Source organism: Mus musculus, chromosome 16, assembly GCF_000001635.26.
Source record: "Mus musculus strain C57BL/6J chromosome 16, GRCm38.p6 C57BL/6J".
NCBI classification, from domain to species: Eukaryota; Metazoa; Chordata; class Mammalia; order Rodentia; family Muridae; genus Mus; species Mus musculus.
The window spans coordinates 59,311,179-59,334,081 of record NC_000082.6 but is presented as its reverse complement, the minus strand read 5'-3'; the positions used below and the strand labels follow the sequence as shown (position 1 = coordinate 59,334,081).

The 22,903-nt window shown below is 37.0% G+C and overlaps 2 protein-coding genes across 2 annotated transcripts; both read left to right on the top strand.

Moving 5' to 3' along the window:
* Window positions 1–4,574: 4,574 nt before the first annotated feature.
* Olfr205 (olfactory receptor 205) lies at window positions 4,575–5,492 on the top strand. The gene has a single exon (NM_001011736.1). The coding sequence runs from the start codon at window positions 4,575–4,577 to the stop codon at window positions 5,490–5,492; it is 918 nt and encodes a 305-aa protein (NP_001011736.1).
* Window positions 5,493–18,676: 13,184 nt separating this feature from the next.
* On the top strand, window positions 18,677–19,594 carry Olfr204 (olfactory receptor 204). The gene has a single exon (NM_146992.2). It carries the CDS (start codon window positions 18,677–18,679, stop codon window positions 19,592–19,594), a length of 918 nt encoding a protein of 305 aa, NP_667203.2.
* The last annotated feature ends 3,309 nt before the right edge of the window (window positions 19,595–22,903 follow it).

The window sequence follows — 22,903 nt, the reverse complement described above, 5'->3', positions numbered from 1 at the left end:
TGGGTTATGTGAGTCATGAAAACATGGCCTTGAGGGATGGCAAATTGGAATTAATAGCAGCCCAGATGAAACATAGTAAGTAGTGAGTAATAATTTGTGGTTATCAATAGAAACGCAGATTCTAACAGCATAGAGGGTAGGTATTGGCCCTGCCCAGCTCTTGTGCTGTTTAAAGCTTATTGTAAATATAAAGGTTGTGTATGTCTTTTATCCAGGAACTAAATAATTAAAGGTGGGGTAGAAACCCTTGATTGGGATAAAAATTTTGTACAATACATGGGGTTACAGGTTTGTACTCTTGCTCCTGGCTAGTGTTGTTACTTGGAAAGGTTGTGGAGCTTTTAGGTGGTGAAGAATTTGCTGGAAGAAGTCAGTCACTCGGGATAGGCATTCAACATGGGGACAGCATAGCAACTAAAAGATTCAAAGAACGAGGTGTAAATGTTGTTTTGTCTACAGAGTTAAGCAAAATTTCCAGTGAACATCACACATCTCATTTAAGGTGTCCCCTATTCTTTGGAAGAGATGGGCAGCTTTATTTATGAATAAGTAAAACAATTCCAATACAATTTAAATCACCATTGTGTGTCTTTATCAACTGACACCAATGACAGCTGCTTCCCTTTCTCCTTTTGATTCTGGAAACCTCTTAGGTCCACATTACTGACTTTGCCTGAGAGGAAATTAAGACTAAGAATATTTATTTGGTCAACATCTTAGAGGCAGAATCTTCAAGTCTGCATGTTCCAAACAGGATGGAACTGGCTCCAAAACCAACAAGCAGATCCACAGTATCAATATTCTAAGAGATGCTCACATTCTCATGTTCACTGTAGTACCTTTCACAATGCCCAATGTACTAAAATATCCTACATGCCCATGGGTGGACTGACAATGAAAATGAGGTAAACAAATGAAAAGAATATTAGCCAAAGTATGGAAATTATGCTGTTTGAAAAAAATGTGAGTGAATAGGAATGATATGCTAAATGAAATTACCCAGGCTTAGAAGGCTCAGCACTACCTAGTCTTACATAAATGCAGAATCTAAAACTATGTGACACACAAACCAGAGTAGATGCATAATTTCTAAAGCCTGAAGAGTTGACTGATTAAGGAAATGACTGCTAAAGGAAGAAGGTTTCAGTGGGATAAGAAGACATTTTGTGATGGATTCATAATGTGGTGACAATGGCTAATCATGAAGTCCTGCATGCATGTATCGAAACATCAATTTGAACTTATTAAATACATGCAACAATAATTTAAGGGTTTTCAGAAATTTAGGGCAAGTTATAGCTTTTTCAAAAGCCATAGCTTTTCCAAATCATGTGGGTCAGGGTGTTTTGTGCTTTGTTTATGTGGTTATGTGTATATACACAAACATAGTATGTTGATTTTCTGTGGCTTGCATAAGAAGGCAAAATGTGTTGCTTTTGGATATGTAATGTAATGTAAATGGTCACAATACACCCATAGTTTCATGGCAAAATTGTAAGACAACATCCAATAACAGCACGTGCACACACACATGCACACGCGCGCACACACACACACACACACACAATATTTCAATTTTAGACTTTAAGACGAGAGATATTCATAGGACATTTTTGAGACTTAATTTAATTACAATATTTGTCTCTTTCCTTTTCTCCTTTTAAATATTTCTATATATCCTTCTCTACTTTCCTTCAAATATATGGCATCCATTTTTCTAAAATTACTATTGCATGCATGTAAGTATATACATACAATATATTAAAATTGTTATATGAAACTGTCCAGTCCACATAAATTTCCTATTTTGCATGTGTTCAGGGCTGACCATTTGACACTGGACAACCAATTGGTGTGCTCGTCCCTGGGGAAGACCGCTTCTACTGTTCTCAGCCTTCCTCAGTTTCTTATAGTTCATTGTGGAGGGCTGAGGTCTCATGAACTTTTCTCCATGCAGTCTGACATGTTTGTTGACATCACTCTGACTCTGCTCACATTTGGTGAGCAATTGTTGCTGAGACTTTATGGGTGTTGCTCCTGAATTTCCTAGAAGACACAACCTCACAGCAAACTCCTTGATCTTCTGGCTTTTACAATCAGTCTGTCAGCCCTGCTTTCTCCAATATTCTCTGAGAATTAGGTGTGGGACTATTTTCACGAAATTTTTATAACCAGGAGAAATAAGCCTGTGAATTTTCAAGTTAAGATATTAGAAAATATGTCACTTATTTTGTTAAGAAAGATATGTATAATTACATCATTTTGATTTTACCAGTATATACTAATATTATATACACAAAAGAGATGAGTAGATAGAGGTCTCGGATGCTTGAACGAAAATGCTGTCAGTATTCACCAGTAATCAGTGACATAGAAGCAATTTGTTCTCTTTAACTTTTTATATATTTCCATAACCTTAATCATTTTTGATATTTGATTAGAGTAAGCCACAATAAGTTTGCTGATTTTACATGTGAGGAATGCATTCATACTGGAAATATCTTATGGTTCAATAAAATTTATTCTCAGTGAGAGAATGGTATGAAACAAACCTGAATTAATAAATACGCGTTTAACTTATAAAATGCCATGTGAACACTTAATAGTTTTCAAGGAAGTAGTATCCATACTAATATGCAATATGCATACTAACAAAAATATTTTCCTAAACATAAAATAGTATTGAGTCAATTGCATCTAAAATACCTAGAGAATGTCAGTGGAGTAAATATTTATTGACAAGTGACTTTTAATATTTTGGTTTTAGAAAACATGCAAGACTATGCAGGGCCATCATAATATGTTTGCTAGTAATAATTAGCTGAATAATAAACAATGCTCAGCAGATTTCTTTATTCTACAGGGAGTTTTGTTTGCACTGAGGGAGTTTTAACATTGACTTTAAAAATAAGATTGAAGTAAATAAATAAGCCTCTTAGAAATTTCTTTTGTTAAAGTACATGGACATGAGAAGGGCAGATATTATGGACCCTCTTTTTTCCTGAACTTTGAGTATTGTCATGGAGTTCTTGTTGTATACATGCCTGCAGAGATTTTCATAGGAATTTGGTGAGAAAATTATATAGTTCAAGCACTTCATTACCCAAAATTTGTCCTAATGTGCCAATAATTGCATGAGAGTGATGAGTGTAAATATGTTTTTAAGGAAATCATCTAACAAGTAGGACACACAGGAGTCCTGAAAAGCTAAATGAAATATTTTGTTATTCTCTTCGTTTTCTCTAAAGCCAGGTGACTCACAGCTATGTATTTATCGACCAAAGATTTGAGCTCCATCATGTGAATGTGTAAGATTCCATGCGATGAACCTCTGTGCTGTGATTGCTACGTAGTAAAATTTCTCTTTGTGACTTTTACTTTGGATATTTTCATAATCAAGATGAATTGGTGGTCCCTGGGATCACAGGACAGTGTGGCTTCAGATGATCAATGTCTGCTTGTTCACCTGGTTAGTGGGTTCCAGGGGTTTGCAGGGCATATTGCGAGAGGGAGAGTCGACCACTACAACCGCATGTGTTTCATGTGAAATGCTTGGGAGCTATAAGACCGTGGAACACTTAGTAATTATTACAGGGCTTACCTGCTTCTTTGCTAATGTTTTAGAATTCAATAAGACTCTAAGCAAAACTCCTCTTTCCCATTCCCAGGAAAGATGGAAGGGAGCTAACTTCACAGAACAGTTTTTTTTTTTTTTTAATTTAGTTGAAATGAAGACACAGAAGGTACCTTTGGTCCCCCCCCCCTTTTTTTTACAATATTTGAATTCTTCTGTGCATTTTGTTACAACATGATTTGTTGTCTATTTTTGGTAAAAACAGTTTTAGTCTTCAGTCCTTTTAAAAAAATAAAGCAAATGATTTGAGAAAAATAGTTTACTGAAATCACAAATATAGGTATGGAGATGTTAGCTAACTCTAAAAAGAACTGTCTATTAAGATTTTAAAAAAGGTAAAAGTGTATGTTGGTAGGAAACACATTTGGTTGTACTTGTATTAAGACTCCATGGCTATTTCTGTTCATATGAATCCTCAAACCTGACAGTTCTAATTGGTCAGCTCTAACTTGAGGTCATCAGTGCAGTGATTCAAGTGCACAGACTACCTTAAGGCTGGCTGCAATTGTGCATGTTTATCATTACAGAACTGGAGAGTGTCAGCATGGTCAGAATCCATTTTAAATGAAAATGAAAATGTCGTTATATAAAGCAACACTTTACTCAATGAGACTTTTCGTCTTGAGCTTGGTTTTATTTGGTACAAAGTGTATTTTCCATTTTTACCATTCTAAGTTTTGTTTAAAAATATGAGTTATAAATGTGTTTAGTTTTCAGATAATTTCATATTATAATATGTATGCATCAAAATGGTTGATAAATTTTTTCCTATTTCAAGAAAGCTTTGAAAGCAGAAACAGTTCACTTTGTTCTTTCTTGTTTATTAAGGAGTACCTGACATGTGTGAAAGAGGACTATGATCTGGTATTGTTCTCATAGACTCTTGGTTATCTTTTCTTTGTCTCATCTCTCTTTGCAGTGATAATCCTGAGGGGGTGTGATGGAAGGAAACAGCACCTTGTTGACTGAGTTTGTTCTTAGAGGAATAACAGATCGTCCAGAGCTTCAAGTTCCCCTCTTCCTGGTGTTCTTCTTCATCTATGTCATCACTATGGTGGGCAACCTTGGCTTGATCTTTCTCATCTGGAAGGACCCTCATCTTCACACACCCATGTACCTTTTCCTTGGAAATTTGGCCTTTGCTGATGCCTGCACGTCATCCTCTGTGACACCAAAGATGCTTATGAAATTTTTAAATAAGAATGACATGATATCTGTGGGTGAGTGTTTTGCCCAATATTATTTTTTTTGCTTCAGTGCAACTACTGAAATTTTCCTCCTGGTAGCAATGGCTTATGACCGCTATGTAGCCATATGCAACCCTCTGCTCTATCTAGTGGTGATGTCCAAGAGACTCTGCACTGTGTTCATCAGTTTATCATATATAATTGGTGTTCTAAATCCTATAGTTCATGTGGGATTATTATTCAGATTAACATTCTGTAAATCTAATGTTATTGATCATTTCTACTGTGAAATCTTGCCACTCTACACAATTTCTTGCACAGATGCATCTCTGAATGCATTGGTAATTTTTATTTTTGCTTCTTCCATACAAATCAGTACCTCTGTGACTATTATAGTCTCTTATGCCCGTGTCCTATTTGCGGTCCTGAACATGAAGTCTGAGAAGGGCAGAAGAAAAGCTTTCTTTACCTGCAGTGCCCACCTGCTCTCTGTCTCTTTGTTCTATGGTACCCTCCTCTTCATGTATGTGAGTCATGGGTCTGCACCAGGTGAAAACCAGGATAAAATGTATTCTCTGTTCTACACAGTTGTGATTCCTCTGCTAAACCCCTTTATTTACAGCTTAAGAAACAAGGAGGTTTTGTGTGCTTTGAGAAAAGTCGTTAAATAATACATAATTTCTGAATATTTCAAAGCCTTTTCCATCCTTTTCCTCTGTTTTGAATTTCATCATTATATTTGATGTTGTATTTTGTACATAATTGAAAATTCATATATTGTTAAATAAAAAAATACAAGTTTAGACTGTGAATGTCTGTTTTAGTCATATGGTTATAAAATAGTTAAGCAAATCTGAGTTTTTCATTCTTTTGAAATATGTACCACAAAATTTACTTCATTAAACTATTAAACTATTGGTCTTAAGATCTATATTACAATACTCTCCTGTTTTTAATATAAAAAGCAATCTCAGGCACCAGGCGGTGTTCTTTCTGTGATTATCTGGCCTTGTGTTTCCTAGGCCTTTGGAATTTACTTACAGCAGAAATATGGAATATTTTGAAACTTTGGGCAAGAGAAGCCCTCAAGTGCTGTAAGCAGAGCATACTGGGCCATTCTAATGGGAGTTTTCAATCTTAGGAGGTAGAGAAAATATACTAAACTAATAAGCCTGTGTCACAATCTTACAGAGGTGACCGAGGATGACCTAGAGGTCTTTTATGGCAAAAAATCTGGTAGCAGGATTGAGACTAAGTTATAAAGTAAGGGCCTAATATGTTCCATAATAGAAAATGTAAGTTAGGACAACATTCACATTGTGTTGTGGTTATTTCTAATTGTTTACATTCAACTAAATATCGCAATATCGCATATATATTTATGTATATCAGTCTATATAATTATTTCTAATGGTTCATATGTATATGTAATCTATCTATCTATCTATCTATCTATCTATCTATCTATCTATCTATCTATCTATCTACCTATCTATTATCTTTCTATAGAGACAGACATAACTGAGCAAAAAGTGATGTAAATGAGAGGGCAGGGAGCCAGGAGTCAGTGGGTGGGTGGGGGAACACCCTCATAGGAGTAGGCGGAGGGAGGATGGGATAGGATTTTTTTTTTTGGGCGGGGAGAACCGTGAATGGGGATAACATTTGAAATGTAAATAAAGAAAATATCCAATAAAAAATTTAAAAACGAGCAGGGCGGGCGGGAGGGTATAGGGAACTTTTGGGATAGCATTTGAAATGTAAATAAAGAAAATATCTAATAAAAAAAGGATGTAAGATATGACTATGGTAAGGAGAGTGTATGATTCAGACTGATACTTTGAACAAAGAGAAATTGGATCTGTATCACTGCCTGATAGAAGCAGATAATTTGTTCTTTTGATTTCACTAGGGATTGTCATAACTAAGAGGTTATTTTGCCTGCACCATTAGTTGACAATCTGTCTTGAGATTTTGGACTTTTGGCCAGTGCTGGCCCTGATTTAGACAATGGGGTCATCAACGTTAGAGTGTTACCCTTGCATTAAGAGGTGACCATCCACACAGGGAGACCAAGGTGGAAGGCTTTGCTTTAAATGAGAAACATTCACCAAGTGGTCATAGGATTGAACATTTGGTCCTGGCTAGTGTTGCTTTTTGGATATATTGTGTAGCTTGTTAGAGGTGCAGAATTTGCTGGATGATGTCAATCACTGGGAACAGGCATTTGCGACTTTAGTCTTGCCCTACCTTCTCTCTCTTTTTTTAAAAATTAGGTATTTTCCTCTTTACATTTCCAATGCTATCCCAAAAGTCCCCCATACCCACCCCCACAATCCCCTACCCACCCACTCCCCCTTTTTGGCCCTGGCATTCCCCCGTACTGGGGCATATAAAGTTTGCAAGTCCAATGGGCCTCTCTTTCCAGTGATGGCCGATTAGGGCATCTTTTAATACATATGCAGCTAGAGTCAAGAGCTCCGGGTTACTGGTTAGTTCATAATGTTGCACCTACAGGGTTGCAGATCTCTTTAGCTCCTTGGATACTTTCTTTAGCTCCTCCATTGGGGGCCCTGTGATCCATCCAATAGTTGACTGTGAGCATCCACTTCTGTGTTTTCTAGGCCCTGGCCTAGTCTCACAAGAGACAGCTATATCACGGTCATTGCAACAAACACTTGCTAGTGTATGCAATGCTGTCATCGTTTCGAGGCTAATTATGGGATGGAACCCTGGATATGGCAGTCTCTAGTTGGTCCATCCTTTTGTCTCAGCTCCAAACTTTGTCTCTGTAACTCCTTCCATGGGTGATTGTTTCCAATTCTAAGAAGGGGCAAAGTGTCCACACTTTGGTCTTCGTTCTTCTTCAGTTTCATGTGTTTTGCAAATTATATCTTATATCTTGGGTATACTAAGGTTCTGGGCTAATATCCACTTATCAGTGAGTACATATCATTGGAGTTCTTTTGTGATTGTGTTACCTCACTTAGGATGATGCCCTCCAGGTCCAACCATTTGCCTAGGAATTTCGTAAAATCATTATTTTTAATAGCTGAGTAGTACTACATTGTGTAAATGTACCACATTTTCTGTATCCATTCCTCTGTTGAGGGGCATCTGGGTTCTTTCCAGCTTCTGGCTATTATAAATAAGGCTGCTATGAACATAGTGGAGCATGTGTCCTTCTTACCGGTTGGGACATCTTCTGGATATATGCCCAGGAGAGGTATTGCAGGATCCTCCGGTAGTACTATGTCCAATTTTCTGAGGAACCTTCAGACTGATTTCCAGAGTGGTTGTACAAGCTTGTAATCCCATCAACAATGGAGGAGTGTTCCGCTTTCTCCACATCCACGCCAGCATCTGTTGTCACCTGAATTTTTGATCTTAGCCATTCTGACTGGTGTGAGATGGAATCTCAGGGTTGTTTTGATTTGCATTTCTCTGATGATTAAGGATGCTGAGCATTTTTTCAGGTGCTTCTCAGCCATTCGGTATTCCTCAGGTGACAATTCTTTGTTTAGCTCTGAGCCCCATTTTTTAATGGGGTTTTTTGATTTTCTGGAGTCCACCTTCTTGAGTTCTTTATATATATTGGATATCAGTCCCCTATCTGATTTAGGATAGGTAAAGATCCTTTTCCAATCTGTTGGTGGCCTTTTTGTCTTATTGACAGTGTCTTTTGCCTTACAGAAGCTTTGCAGTTTCATGAGGTCCCATTTGTCAATACTCCATCTTACAGAACAAGCCATTGCTGTTCTATTCAGGAATTTTTACTCCATGCCTGTATCTTTGAGGCTTTTCTCCACTTTCTCCTCTATAAGTTTCAGTGTCTCTGGCTTTACGTGAAGTTCCTTGATCCACTTAGGTTTGACCTTAGTACAAGGAGATAGGAATGGATGGATTCGCATTCTTTTACATGTTAACAACCAGTTGTGCCAGCACCATTTGTTGAAAATGCTGTCTTTCTTCCACTGGATGGTTTTAGCTCCCTTGTCAAAGATCAGGTGACCATAGGTGTAGGTGTGTGGGTTCATTTCTGGATCTTCAATTCTATTCTATTGGTCTACTTCTCTGTCACTATACCAGTACCATGCAGTTTTCATCACAATTGCTCTGTAGTAAAGCTTTAGGTCAGGCATGGTGATTCCACCAGAGGTTCTTTTATCCTTGAGAAGAGTTTTTGCTATCCTAGGTTTTTTGTTATTCCAGATGAATTTGCAGATTGCTCTTTCTAATTTGTTGAAGAATTGAGATGGAATTTTGATGGGGATTGCATTGAATATGTAGATTGCTTTTGGCAAGATAGCCATTTTCACAATGTTGATCCTGCCAATCCATGAGCATGGGAGATCTTTCCATCTTCTGAGATCTTCTTTAATTTCTTTCTTCAGAGACTTGAAGTTTTTATCATACAGATCTTTCACTTCCTTAGTTAGAGTCACGCCAAGATATTTTATATTATTTGTGACTATTGAGAAGGGTGTTGTTTCCCTAATTTCTTTCTCAGCCTGTTTATTCTTTGTGTAGAGAAAGGCCATTGACTTGTTTGAGTTAATTTTATATCCAGCTACTTCACCGAAGCTTTTTGTCAGGTTTAGGAGTTCTCTGGTGGAATTTTTAGGGTCACTTATATATACTATCATATCATCTGCAAAAGTGATATTTTGACTTCATCTTTTCCAATTTGTATCCCCTTGATCTCCTTTTGTTGTCTAATTGCTCTGGCTAGGACTTCAAGTACAATGTTGAAGAAGTATGGAGGAAGTGGGCAGCCTTGTCTAGTCCCTGATTTTAGTGGGATTGCTTCCAGCTTCTCACCATTTACTTTGATGTTGGCTACTGGTTTGCTGTAGATTGCTTTTATCATGTTTAGGTATGGGCCTTGAATTCCTGATCTTTCCAAGACTTTCATCATGAATGGTTGCTGGATCTTGTCGAATGCTTTTTCTGCATCTAACGAGATGATCATGTGGTTTTTGTCTTTGAGTTTGTTTATATAATGGATTACATTGATGGATTTTCATATATTAAACCATCCCTGCATCCCTGGAATAAAACCTACTTGGTCAGGATGGATGATTGCTTTAATGTGTTCTTGGATTCGGTTCGTGAGAATTTTATTGAGGATTTTTGCATTGATATTCATAAGGGAAATTGGTCTGAAGTTCTCTATCTTTGTTGGATCTTTCTGTGGTTTAGGTATCAGAGTAATTGTGGCTTCATAGAATGAGTTGGGTAGAGTTTCCTCTACTTCTATTTAGTGGAATAGTTTGTGCAGAACTGGAATTAGATCTTCTTTGAAGGTCTGGTATAACTCTGCACTAAACCCATCAGGTCCTGGGCTTTTTTGGGTTGGGAGACTATTAATGACTGCTTCTATTTCTTTAGGGGATATGGGACTGTTTAGATCGTTAACTTGATCCAGATTTAACTGTGGAACCTGGTATCTCTCTAGAAATTTGTCCATTTTGTCCAGGTTTTCCTGTTTTGTTGAGTATAGCCTTTCGTAGAAGAATCTGATGGTGTTTTGGATTTCTTCAGGATCTGTTGTTATGTCTCCCTTTTCATTTCTGATTTTGTTAATTAGGATGCTTTCCCTGTGCCCTCTAGTGAGTCTAGCTAAGGGTATATCTATCTTGTTGATTTTCTCAACGAACCAACTCCTCATTTGGTTAATTCTTTGAATAGTTCCTCTTATTTCCACTTGGTTGATTTCACCCCTGAGTTTGATTATTTCCTGCCAACTACTCCTCTTGGGTGAATTTGCTTCCTTTTTTTTTTTTTTGAGCTTTTACATGTGTTGTCAAGCTGCTAGTGTGTGATCTATCAAGTTTCTTCTTGGAGGCACTCAGAGCTATGAATTTCCCTCTTAGAAATGCTTTCATTGTGTCCCATAGGTTTGGGTATGTTGTGGCTTCATTTTCATTAAACTCTAAAAAGTCTTTAATTTTTTTCTTTATTCCTTCCTTGACCAAGGTATCATTGAGAAGAGTGTTGTTCAGTTTCCACGTGAATGTTGGCTTTCTCTTAATTATGTTGTTATTGAAGATCAGCCTTAGGCTATAGTGGTCTGGTAGGATGCATGGGACAATTTCAATATTTTTGTGTCTGTTGAGGCCTGTTTTGTGTCCAATTATAAGGTCAGTTTTGGAGAAGGTCCTGTGAGGTGCTGAGAAGAAGGTATATCCTTTTGTTTTAGGATAAAATGTTCTGTAAATATCTGTTAAGTCCATTTGTTTCATAACTTCTGTTAGTTTCACTGTGTCCCTGTTTAGTTTCTGTTTCCATGATCTGTCCATTGGTGAAAGTGGTGTGTTGAAGTCTCCCACTATTATTGTGTGAGGGACAATGTGTGCTTTGAGACTTACTAAAGTGTCTTTAATGAATGTGGCTGCCCTTGTATTTGGAGCATAGATATTCAGAATTGATAGTTCCTCTTGGAGGATTTTACCTTTAATGAGTATGAAGTGTCCCTCCTTGTCTTGTTTGATAACTTTGGGTTGGAAGTCGATTTTATCTGATATTAGAATGGCTACTCCAGCTTGTTTCTTGAGACCATTTGCTTGGAAAATTGTTTTCTAGCCTTTCATTCTGAGGTAGTGTCTGTCTTTTTCCCTGAGATGGGTTTCCTGTAAGCAGCAGAATGTTAGGTCCTGTTTGTGTAGCCAGTCTCTTAGTCTACTTCTTTTTATTGGGGAATTGAGTCCATTGATATTAAGAGATATTAAGAAAAGTAATTGTTGCTTCCTTCTATTTTTGTTGTTAGATTTGGCATTCTGTTCATGTGGCTGTCTTCTTTTTGGTTTGTTGAGGGATTACTTTCTTCCTTTTTCTAGGGCGTGATTTCCATCATTGTATTGTTTTTTTTTTTTTCTGTCATTATCCTTTGAAGGGCTGTATTCGTGGAGAGATAATGTGTGAATTTGGTTTTGTCGTGGAATACTTTGGTTTCTCCATCAATGGTAATTGATTTTTTGGCCAGGTATTGTAGTCTGGGCTGGCATTTGTGTTCTCTTAGTGTCTGTATAACATCTGTCCAGGCTCTTCTGGCTTTCATAGTCTCTGGTGAAAAATCTGGTGTAATTCTGATAGGCTTGTCTTTATATGTTACTTGACCTTTTTCCCTTGCTGCTTTTAATATTCTATCTTTATTTAGTGCATTTGTTGTTCTGATTATTATTTGTGGGGAGGAATTTCTTTTCTGGTCCAGTCTATTTGGAGTTCTGTAGGCTTCTTGTATGTTCATGGGCATCTCTTTCTTTAGGTTTGGGAAGTTTTCTTCTATAATTTTGTTGAAGATATTTGCTGGCCCTTTGAGTTGAAAATCTTCATTCTCATCTACTCCTATTATCCGTAGGTTATGTCTTCTCATTGTGTCCTGGATTTCCTGGATGTTTTGAGTTAGGATCTTTTTTGCATTTTACATTTTCTTTGATTGTTGTGCCGATGTTCTTTATGGAATCTTCTGCACCTGAGTTTTTTTCATCTCTTGTATTCTGTTGCTGATACTCACATCTATGGTCCCAGATTTCTTTCCTAGGGTTTCTATCTCCAGGGTTGCTTCACTTTGGGTTTTCTTTATTGTGTCTACTTCCCTTTTTAGGTCTTTGATGGTTTTATTCAATTCCATCAACTGTTTGGTTGTGTTTTCCTGCAATTCTTTAAGGGAATTTTGTGCTTCCTCTTTAAGGTCTTTTACCTGTTTAGCAGTGTTCTCCTGTATTTCTTTAAGTGAGTTTTTAAAGTCCTTGTTGATGTCCTCTACCATCATCATGACATATGCTTTTATATCCGGGTCTAGCTTTTCGGGTGTGTTGTGGTGCCCTGGACTGGGCAAAGTGGGAGTGCTGGGTTCTGATGATTGTGAGTGGTCTTGGTTTCTGTTAGTAAGATTCTTACATTTACCTTTCGACATCTGGTAATCTCTGGAGTTAGTTGTTATAGTTGTCTCTGTTTAGAGATTGTTCATCTGGTGATTCTGTTACCCTCTATCAGCAGACTTGGGAGACTAGCTCTCTCCTGTGAGTTTCAGTGGTCAGAGCACTCTCTGTAGGCAAGCTCTCCTCTTACAGGGAAGGTGCACAGATATCTGGCGTTTGGACCTCGCTCCTGGCCGAAGATGAAGGCCCAAAACAGGACCTTTCCCAGAAGCTGTGTTGCTTTGGCCTGTCACAGAAGCTGTTAGCTTTTGTAGTGCACACTCTCACCTGTGCAAATACTTTTGGTGGAGTCCCGGAACCAAGATGGCTCCTGCCAATTGTGAGGAAAAGCTCTTCTGGGCCAGGCAGACACCTGTTCTCTGGCCGGGAAGGTGTCCGGATGTCTGGAGCTCGAAAAGGGTGCTGCCTTAGAAGCTCTGTGGCTCCCGCCTGTCCCAGAAGCTGTTAGCTTCCGTAGTCCACACTCTCACCTGTGCAGATTAATTTCAGTGTAGTCCCGGAACCAAGATGGGTCTACCTAACCTCTTTTAAATGCAGAATCTAACACAATGACACACATGGAAATATAGATATGTAATTATCAGAGGCTTGAGAGATGATGGACCTAGGAAATGTTTGTTGTGGGAAGGTTTCAAGGGATAAGGAGACATTCTGTGATGTCCTCTCAGTATGGTACTGATTGCTGATCATGAAGTATTATATGCATAAATCAAAACACTATTTTGTAGTCATAAATAGATGCAACCAAAACATTCCAATTTTAGGTGAAATTTAAGGTAACTCAAAGTTTAAGGTAACTCTAAAAATGATTATAGTTTTTCCAAGGGAAATATAGTGGGTCAAGAAAATTTAGTGATATTTTTGTGTACATTTAGATATGCTATTATGTGCATCCATATAAATATAATGTTTGCTGTTTTTGGCTTGTGTGAAAAACTAACATGCATGACTTGTTGTGATATATGTAATACATCACAATATACCCACCGTCTCATTGCAAAAGTGTCAGACAACATCCTTAACAATGTAAATATGTTTGGTTGCAGTGTTTTTCAACCTGAAGATTTGAGATATTCATAGAACATTTTTGACACTATATTTGAATGCAATATTTTTCTCTTTTCTCTCCTCCCTTCCAACACTTCCACATACCCCTGTTTATTTGCCTTCAAATTCATGGCATCCTATTTCTTTTCAAAATTACTATTGCATAAATAATTATATATAGTATATAATATACAATGTATTATTGGTATATATATTGGTATATACATATATCTCCATATATTTATCAATAATATATTGATATGAATATTGTTTGATATATATATATATATATATCTAGTCTGTGTAATGTTTCTTGCATGTTTTCAGGGCTGGCCATTTAATACTGGATAACCAATTGTCATGCTCTTCCCTGGGAAGACCTCTTCTGCTCTCAGCTTTCGTCATGTTCCTATGTTTCTTTATGGAGGGCTGAGTTCTCATGGGCTTTTCTCCATTTGCTTTGGCATGTTCATTAGTGTCATTATTACTCAGCTCACAAAATGTTGACAATGTTGCTGAGACTTTATGGACATTGTTCCTGAATTTCCTAGAAGACACAGCCTCACAACAAACTCCCTGATCTTCTAGTTCTTACAGCCAATTTGTCTGTCCTTTTTCCTCCAAAGTTTCCCCCCTGAGTTTTTGATGCAGACATGCTTTCACAAAACATTTATAACCAGAAAAAAAATAAACTCATAAGTTTTCAAGTGACAAATTAGAAAATATGTGGTTTATTTAATTAAGAATGTATATGAACCTCCATATCATTTTGGGTTTTTTTTTTGAGGCATTTTTTATTAGATATTTTCTTTATATACATTTCAAATTTCAAATGCTAACCTGAAAGTTTCCCATACCCTCTCCCCACCCTGCTCCCCTACACACCCACTCCTGCTTCTTGGCCCTGGCATTCCCTTGTACTGGGGCATATAAAGTTTGCAATACCAAGAGGCCTCTCTTCCCAGCGATGGCTGACTAGGCCATCTTCTGCTAGATATGCAGCTAGAAACACGAACTCTGGGGGTACTGGTTAGTTCATATTGTTGCTCCTCCTATAGGGTTGCAGACCCCTTCAGCTCCTTGGGTACTTTCTCTAGCTCCTCCGTTGGGGGCCCTGTGTTCCATCTTATAGATGACTGTGAGCATCCACTTCTGCAGTGGTGGCACATGCCTTTAATCCCAGCACTTGGGAGGCAGAGGCAGGCAGATTTCTGAGTTCGAGACCAGCCTGGTCTACAGAGTGAGTTTCAGGACATCCAAGGCTATACAGAGAAACACTGTCTTGAAAAACCAAAAAAAAATTATCAATTTGTTTTTTAACAGTATATACAAATAGGGTATACATAAATGGAAAGACATGAATGGGTAGACTATAAAAGATGTTTTCATGAAAATTATATCAATATTCACCAGTAATCAGTAAGACCGAAACAATCTGTTCTCTTTTAGATTTTATGTACTTTCATTGCCTTAAACATTTTTTTATTTGATAATTTGGATACAGTAAACCACTATATAGTTGTATTACATATGAAAAATGGATTTATATTGGCAATATCATAGGGTTCAATAAAATTTCTTCTCAATGGAGGAAGTGTGTGAAATAATCTAGTCTACCATTGATCAAATCTGAATTACCAAATGCTTGTTTAAAATAAAAATGCAAAAGAAATATTTGATAATTTTCATAAGCATAATTAATACACTAGTAGATGTATTAATAAAATATTTTTGTTTATTAAAATATAATTACTGATCAAAACTTAATAAAGATGGGAAGTCAATTACATAAAAATACTGAATAATGTCACTGGAGTAAATAAATACTTTTTGTAACTGACCTTTAATATTTTGTTTTAGAAAGCAAATGAGCCTGTGTAAAACCAGTTGCAATAGGTTTGTTAGTAATAATTAGCTGGATAATAAACAATGCCCAGCAGATTGGCTTTACCCTATAGGGAATTTTTGGTAGCATTAAGGGAGTTTTAGAATTGAATTTTATAAATAAGATTGCAGATGATAAATAAATATTCCCTACAAACTATTTTGTTAAAGAATATTGGCACTAGGAGGACAGTTGCTTTGGACACTCTTGTTGCTGAAACTTGAGTATCTTCATGGAGATTTACACTTCCTGGAATCCAGGCTTGCAGAGATTTTCATAGGGACTTGGTGAGAAAAAATAATATTTTCAACTACTTCATTAACAAAAGTAGGTCATAATATGTTAACAACTGCATGGGAATGCTATTCTGTAAGCATATTTTAGGGAAATTATCTAGTGAGTGGGGCACAGGAAGTCCTGAAAAGGTAAGTGAACTATTTTGTTATTTTGTCTACTTTCTCTAATTCCTTGTCATTCACAGTTACATGTTTATTCATCAAAGATTTGAGCTCAATCGTGTGAATTTGTAAGAGTTCATGTGGTTAACCTCTATGCTGGGATTCTTAGTAAGTGAAATGTCCCTTTCTGACTTTTACTTTGAGAATGTTCATAATCAAGGTGAATTGTTGGTTCTTGGGATCACAGGGAAGTGTGGCTTTCTGTGGCATCTATGCCTGCTTACTCACCTGGTTAATGAATTCCGTGGGCATCCTGGGAATATGAAGAGAGGAAGATTCCCCTACAACAACAGTATCTGTTTCATGTTAAATGTTTGACCAATATCAAACTAATGTTGTATTATGGTTTTATATAAGACATAGGGACATTTAATATTTTTTCCACAGTTTATATGCTGTTCTGCTAATGTTTCATTATATAATAAAACTCTAAGCAAATATCATGTTTCCTAGTCTCAGAAATGATGAAAGAGAACAAATTTCACAGAATATTTTTTTTATTTAGTTGAAATGAATAAGCATGAAATACCCTCTGCCTCTTTCAATATAATATTTCAGATCTTCTACATATTTTATTGCCTCAAGAAAATTCCTTGCCTATTCTTCTATAGATTTCTCATTTAAATGTGTTTTACAAAAATAAAGCAGATGATTTGAGAAAACTAATTCATTAGTATCAGAGATATGGGCATGGGGCAGTTACTAATTCTATGCAGAATTACATACTAAGATTTGAAAAATTAAGCAAGTATGTTGGTAGGAAACCCATTGGACAATCTTTGTTTCAAGACTTTATGGTAGAGAATAAAACTTTGTATTTCTAAGTGATCAGCTCCAATTTTAGGTCATCAATGTAGTGATACAAGTATTCAAACTACATTTAGCCCAGATTATGCACATTTATTATTACAGAAATATGGTTGGTTCTTACTTGAATGCTCCTCTGCTGTATAGTATAGGATCTGGAACCACAGCCCTGGCTGGTTACACTCTATACATGGGTATACAGGGCTTGGTGAAATTTTCTTCCTTGCATGTTATATCTGTGAGCATTGTAAATTAATTTTAACCTAGGCAAGTTTTACCAAATTGATTGTTTATATAAATATAATTTTTATAACTTATGCAGAATGCAGATAATGGAGACATTGACCATTCATTCCGTGGCCCTGTGCCCCATGATATTTAACAGTACGTTTAATTTCAAATTTTCTCCAAGCAGCTAGAAGCTCAGGAGACACCGTGGAATTGTTAAAATCTCTTTTAAACTATGGATAACTGAAATACTAAAAATATTCTAATTCATTGGACAATTTTCTACCCTGGTGTGTTTAAATTATTTTTCGTAGACATTTCATTAATATGTAAAGAAGTTTATGTACATCTGTGTGTGTATGTGTTCTCTTTTAAAATAAATGTGAGTGTTACATTATGAGTTACATATGAGTATTCAGTTCTTTTTTACAAACAAAAACTATAATATTTTAATTCAGGTGTGTTTAATCCCATAAAGAAATGAATTAGTGCTTCTTTATATGTGTTTTGTTGAAAAAAAACATGAAAAGATTAGTCAAAATTGTGTTTGTTATCACATATGTATAATCAGGCAACATATTTGAAAAGGATAGAAAGAACAGAAATAGTTTAAATTGCCATCTTATCACCTGACTTGTTTATGATTTAGAATGAAAGATATGTCAATATAACTAATTTCTGAATGACAGACCATTTTCCTCCCCTATAACAATATTTGAAAGATATATGTCACCTGAAAACCGAATGATGTCTTTTGAGAAGGGGAAGGGAGCCATCAAGAGAAGAGATAGAACTAGAGCATATTAGCTTTTAAAAATCCATTTTAAATGAGAATGAAAATGTCATTATGTAAAGCAGTACATTATGCAATGAGATTTTTTCAGCTTGGGCTTGTTTAAGAAATGTTTTAGTATACAGTCTATTTTCCCTTTTTGCCATTCTAAATTTTATATAAAAATATAAATTATAAATGTATTTAAGTTAGACATAATCTAAATATATATTTAATTATAAGGTCAGGTGAATCGATGTCTCTGATCTCCTCAGTTACTTTTCAGATAACTGCATGTTATAAAATGTACATCAAGAGCTGGATAGTGGTGGCACATGCCTTTAATCCCAGCACCTGGGAGGCAGAGGCAGGAGGATTTCTGAGTTTGAGGCCAGTCTGGTCTACAGAATGAGTTCCAGGACAGCCAGGGCTACACAGAGAAACCCTGTCTCAAAACAAACAAACAAACAAACAAACAAACAAATAAATAAAAAATAAAATAAAATAAAATAAAATGTACATCAAAATTGTTGATGAATTTTTCCCTACTTCAGGAAAGCTTTGAAAGCAGAAAAAGTTCACTTTGTTCTTTCTTGTTTATTAAGGAGCATCTGACATGTGTGAAAGGGGACTATGATCTGGTACTGTTCTCATAATCTTGGTAATATTTTCTTTGTCTCATCTCCATTTGCAGTGAGCATCCTGAGAGGATGTGATGGAAAAAAACAGCACCCTGATGACTGAGTTTGTTCTCAGAGGAATAACAGATCGTCCAGAGCTTCAAGTTCCCCTCTTCCTGGTGTTCTTCTTCATCTATGTCACCACCATGGTGGGCAACCTTGGCTTGATCTTTCTCATCTGGAAGGACCCTCATCTTCACACACCCATGTACCTTTTCCTTGGAAATTTGGCCTTTGCTGATGCCTGCACGTCATCCTCTGTGACACCAAAGATGCTTATGAAATTTTTAAATAAGAATGACATAATATCCAGGGGTGAGTGTTTTGCCCAATTTTATTTTTTTTGTTTCAGTGCAACTACTGAAATTTTCCTCCTGGTAGCAATGGCCTATGACCGCTATGTAGCCATATGCAACCCTCTGCTCTATCTAGTGGTGATGTCCAAGAGACTCTGTACTGTGTTAATCAGTTTATCATATATAATTGGTGTTCTAAATCCTATAGTTCATGTGGGATTATTATTCAGATTAACATTCTGTAAATCTAATGTTATTGATCATTTCTACTGTGAAATCATGCCACTCTATGCGATTTCTTGCACAGATCCATCTCTTAATGGATTGGTGGCTTTTATTTTTGCTTCTTCTATACAAATCAGTACCTCTGTGACTATCGTAGTCTCTTATGCGCATGTCCTTTTTGCTGTCCTGAACATGAAGTCTGAGAGGGGCAGAAGAAAAGCTTTTTTCACCTGCAGTGCCCACCTGCTCTCTGTCTCTTTGTTCTATGGTACCCTCCTCTTCATGTATGTGAGCCCTGGGTCTGGATCAGGTAAACAAAAGGATAAAATGTATTCTCTGTTCTACACAGTTGTGATTCCTCTGCTAAACCCCTTTATTTACAGCTTAAGAAACAAGGAAGTTTTGGGTGCTCTAAAGAAACTCATAAAATGATAATTATCTTCTGAAATTTCCAGTTTTTAAATATCTTTTTATCTCCTGATGTGCATCCTAATTTTAGATTATAATTTCTGAACACAATAGAAATCTTGCATATTGTTAGATTACATGCACCAATCTAATCATGTAATTATTATTTATATATTAAGCTAAGGCATTAAGAATCATTCATGAGAATATGTTGCTTTATTTATTTTTACTTTAAATTGATTTTATAGTCCATAGATACCTTGTTTCTGACTCTTTTACCTACTGTTGCAATTCTGTTTCTCCTATTGAGTGGCTTTTTCCATTCTATAAATTAGGCCTTTTGCCTTGTCTTATTGTATCTTGTTTTGTTGTGTTTGGATGTCATTTTTTGGAGTCCTAGAATTTTTAGGAGGTAGTAGCTAGGAGGAGGGAAGGGAGGGGACACTGTGTTCTGCTTGTATGAATTGAGGGAAGAATCTTTTGTCAGTAATAAAACAAGGAAACTCTTGATTTCCAGCTTCATACATTCTAAAACTCTTGGTTCCATATTATTTAAAGTTCTAAAAGTCTCTTTTTACATGAAAGATTCACTCCTCCCACCTCCACAGTCCCTGCAGAGAGCTATAGAGACATCCTGTTTAAGAGAGAGAGTTTAAGGGAGAGAGAGAGAGGGAAGGGAGGGAGGGAAAGAAAGGAGGAGGAGGATGAGAGAGAGGGAGAGAGAGGAGAGAGAGAGAGGAGAGAGAGACAGACAGACAGAGAGAGAGAGAGAGAGAGAGAGAGAGAGAGAGAGAGAGAGAGAGAGAACAAAGGGATTGAGTTCTTGGTGCTCTATGGAGCAATAGAGAGAGCTTAAATAGACCTGGAGTTCCAGGTAGCTGCGTGGCTGAGAATGGCTGAGTGGGGTTCTTGGAATGGAGCTCTGAACTTCTGAAAAAGCAGTATGCACTTTGACAACTTAGTCATCTCTCCACCCCCACCTAAGTTTTGATATATACTCATTAATTTCTTTCCTTAGTACAGTGATAAACTCCCCCACCCCCACTTTTCAGATATTTTAAAACTCTGTTAATTTTATTTTAATAAACTTATGCATAAATCCTCGTATTACAAACCCATTCCCCCTCCCTATTCTTGAGGAATGTTTGTCCCAAATCTGTTTAGAACATCTGTGTAATCATTCCAAAGAGTGAAAAATAAAGCATCTGAAATTATTATATTTTGAGATTTATGAGTAGGCTTAATGAGCTAAATATTTCTGTCACACCTCCTGAAAATGCTGAAATTTATTAATTTATTAAAAACCAAACAAATAAAAAAATCAATGGATAGGTTTCTAGATAAATCAGCAATGAGATGCCTACTCCGAGTCTGGCAGACTGAATAGCAGTCCCAGGACCCACAAGTTGGAAGACGAGAAATGTTCCCAGAAGGCTTTCTTCTCACCCCCACCCACCTGAACACCATGGTATGTAGCCCCCATCAATAAAGATAAATGTTAAGATATATTAAAAATTATTAGAACATATGTAGAAAAATTGTAAATTTTATAAAACTTCTATTATTTATTTTAAAACAAATGTTTTACCTAGTCTAAGAGCTTTTGTTTTTCAATAAATTCGTAAGTCATATGGACTGACCTCATGCATTTGATAAATGTTAATATGTGACTCCGGTGCCTGTCTACACCTGCTGTTTTATAAAAACCTGTACGTACTTACAGCATGACTCAGTAGGGAACTGTGCAGTGCCTATTTTCTCAGTCATATTGATTTAGTGCAGATGAGAGGATAAATCAGCTGAAGGCAATTCATATGTCAGGTTGAAAAAGATTTTTGAAAATGTGTCATATTTTGAAAGTATGTCACAATAAAAAAATCTATTTTCATTTTTTTCTATTTTTTCCCCCTGTGGTCAAGACAGTTAAAGCCAATACCTGCTTTTGTTTTTTATTTAAAGTAGTCTTGAAAAGTAGACATTCTGAGTTTATTCTTGTGCTACCTTTACTATGTCTGACACTAGATTTGGGGTAGGAGTTGTGGGCTTTCTCTCTAGTACAGAACATGTAGCATTTGTCTTTTTAGGTCTGGGATACCTCACTCAGAATACTATTTCCTTTTTTCCAATTAAATTATTCACTTTAAATAACAATATCACCTCCCCTATCCTCCTAGTCTCCCCCTCCCACAGCTTCTCCTCCTAACCCTTATTCTCCTCTGAAAAGGTGGAGTTCCCCTGGGTATCCCCTCCTTCCCATGGCACATGAAATCAATGAAGGACTAGGCACATCCTCTTTCAAAAAGGCCAGAAAAGGTAGACCCGTTAGGAAATCAGAATCCACAGGCAGGCACCAGACTCAGGGATAGCACTCGCTCTAATTGTTGGGGTACACACATGAAGAGCAAGCCACATATCTGCTACAAATGTGCAGGGACACAAACTAGATCTAGCCCATCCTTGGTTGGTGGCTCAGTCTCTGGGAGCCCCCAAGAGTCCAGGTTAGTTGACCCTGTTGGTCTTCTTGTGGTATGCCTATCTGCTTCAGGCCCTACAAACCTTTCTCCAGCTCTTTCTCAGACTCCTAGAGCTCCATTTTATGTGGTGGGTCTCTGCATCTGATTTGATCAGTTGTTGGATGGAGCTCCTTAGAGGCCAGTTATGCTGTCTGTAAGCACAAGGGAGTATCCTTCAGTCAGGGACTGACTCTTGGCCATGGGATGGGTCTCAATCTGGGCCAGTCATTGGTTGGTCATTCCTTACAACTCTGCTCTATATTTGTCCCTGCATATCTTGTAGGCAGTACATATTTTGGGTCAAAGGTTTTGTGAGTGGGTTGCTGTCCTTACCTGCCCACTGGGAGTGCTGCCTAGGTGCAGAAAGTGGCACTTCAGGATCCAGATCTCCTCTACTAGGAGTTTCACCTAGAGTCATCCCCATAGGCATCCTTTGGTCTCCCCTCCACTTCATTCCAGTTCTCTGGCTCTTTTTAGAGATGGCCACCCTACTGCCAATTTCCATTCTCTCCCTCTCTCTCCTGCTCTCCCTACACCTAATACCCCTATAACATTTCCTCATTCTCTCCTCTCCCATCTAGATCCTTCCCTCCATCAACCTCTGATGTCTATTTTGTTTCCCTTTTTGAGAAAGATTTAATGATACTACCTTTGGCTATCCTTGATACCTGGTTTCTTTTGATCTGAGGATTGTGGCATGGTTATCTTGTAATTTTTTTTTTTTACTAAAACCCATTATAAGTAACTACCATGAATGTCCTTTTGGGGCTGGGTTATCTCTCTCAGTATGATATTTTCAAGTTTTTTATCCATTTGCCTG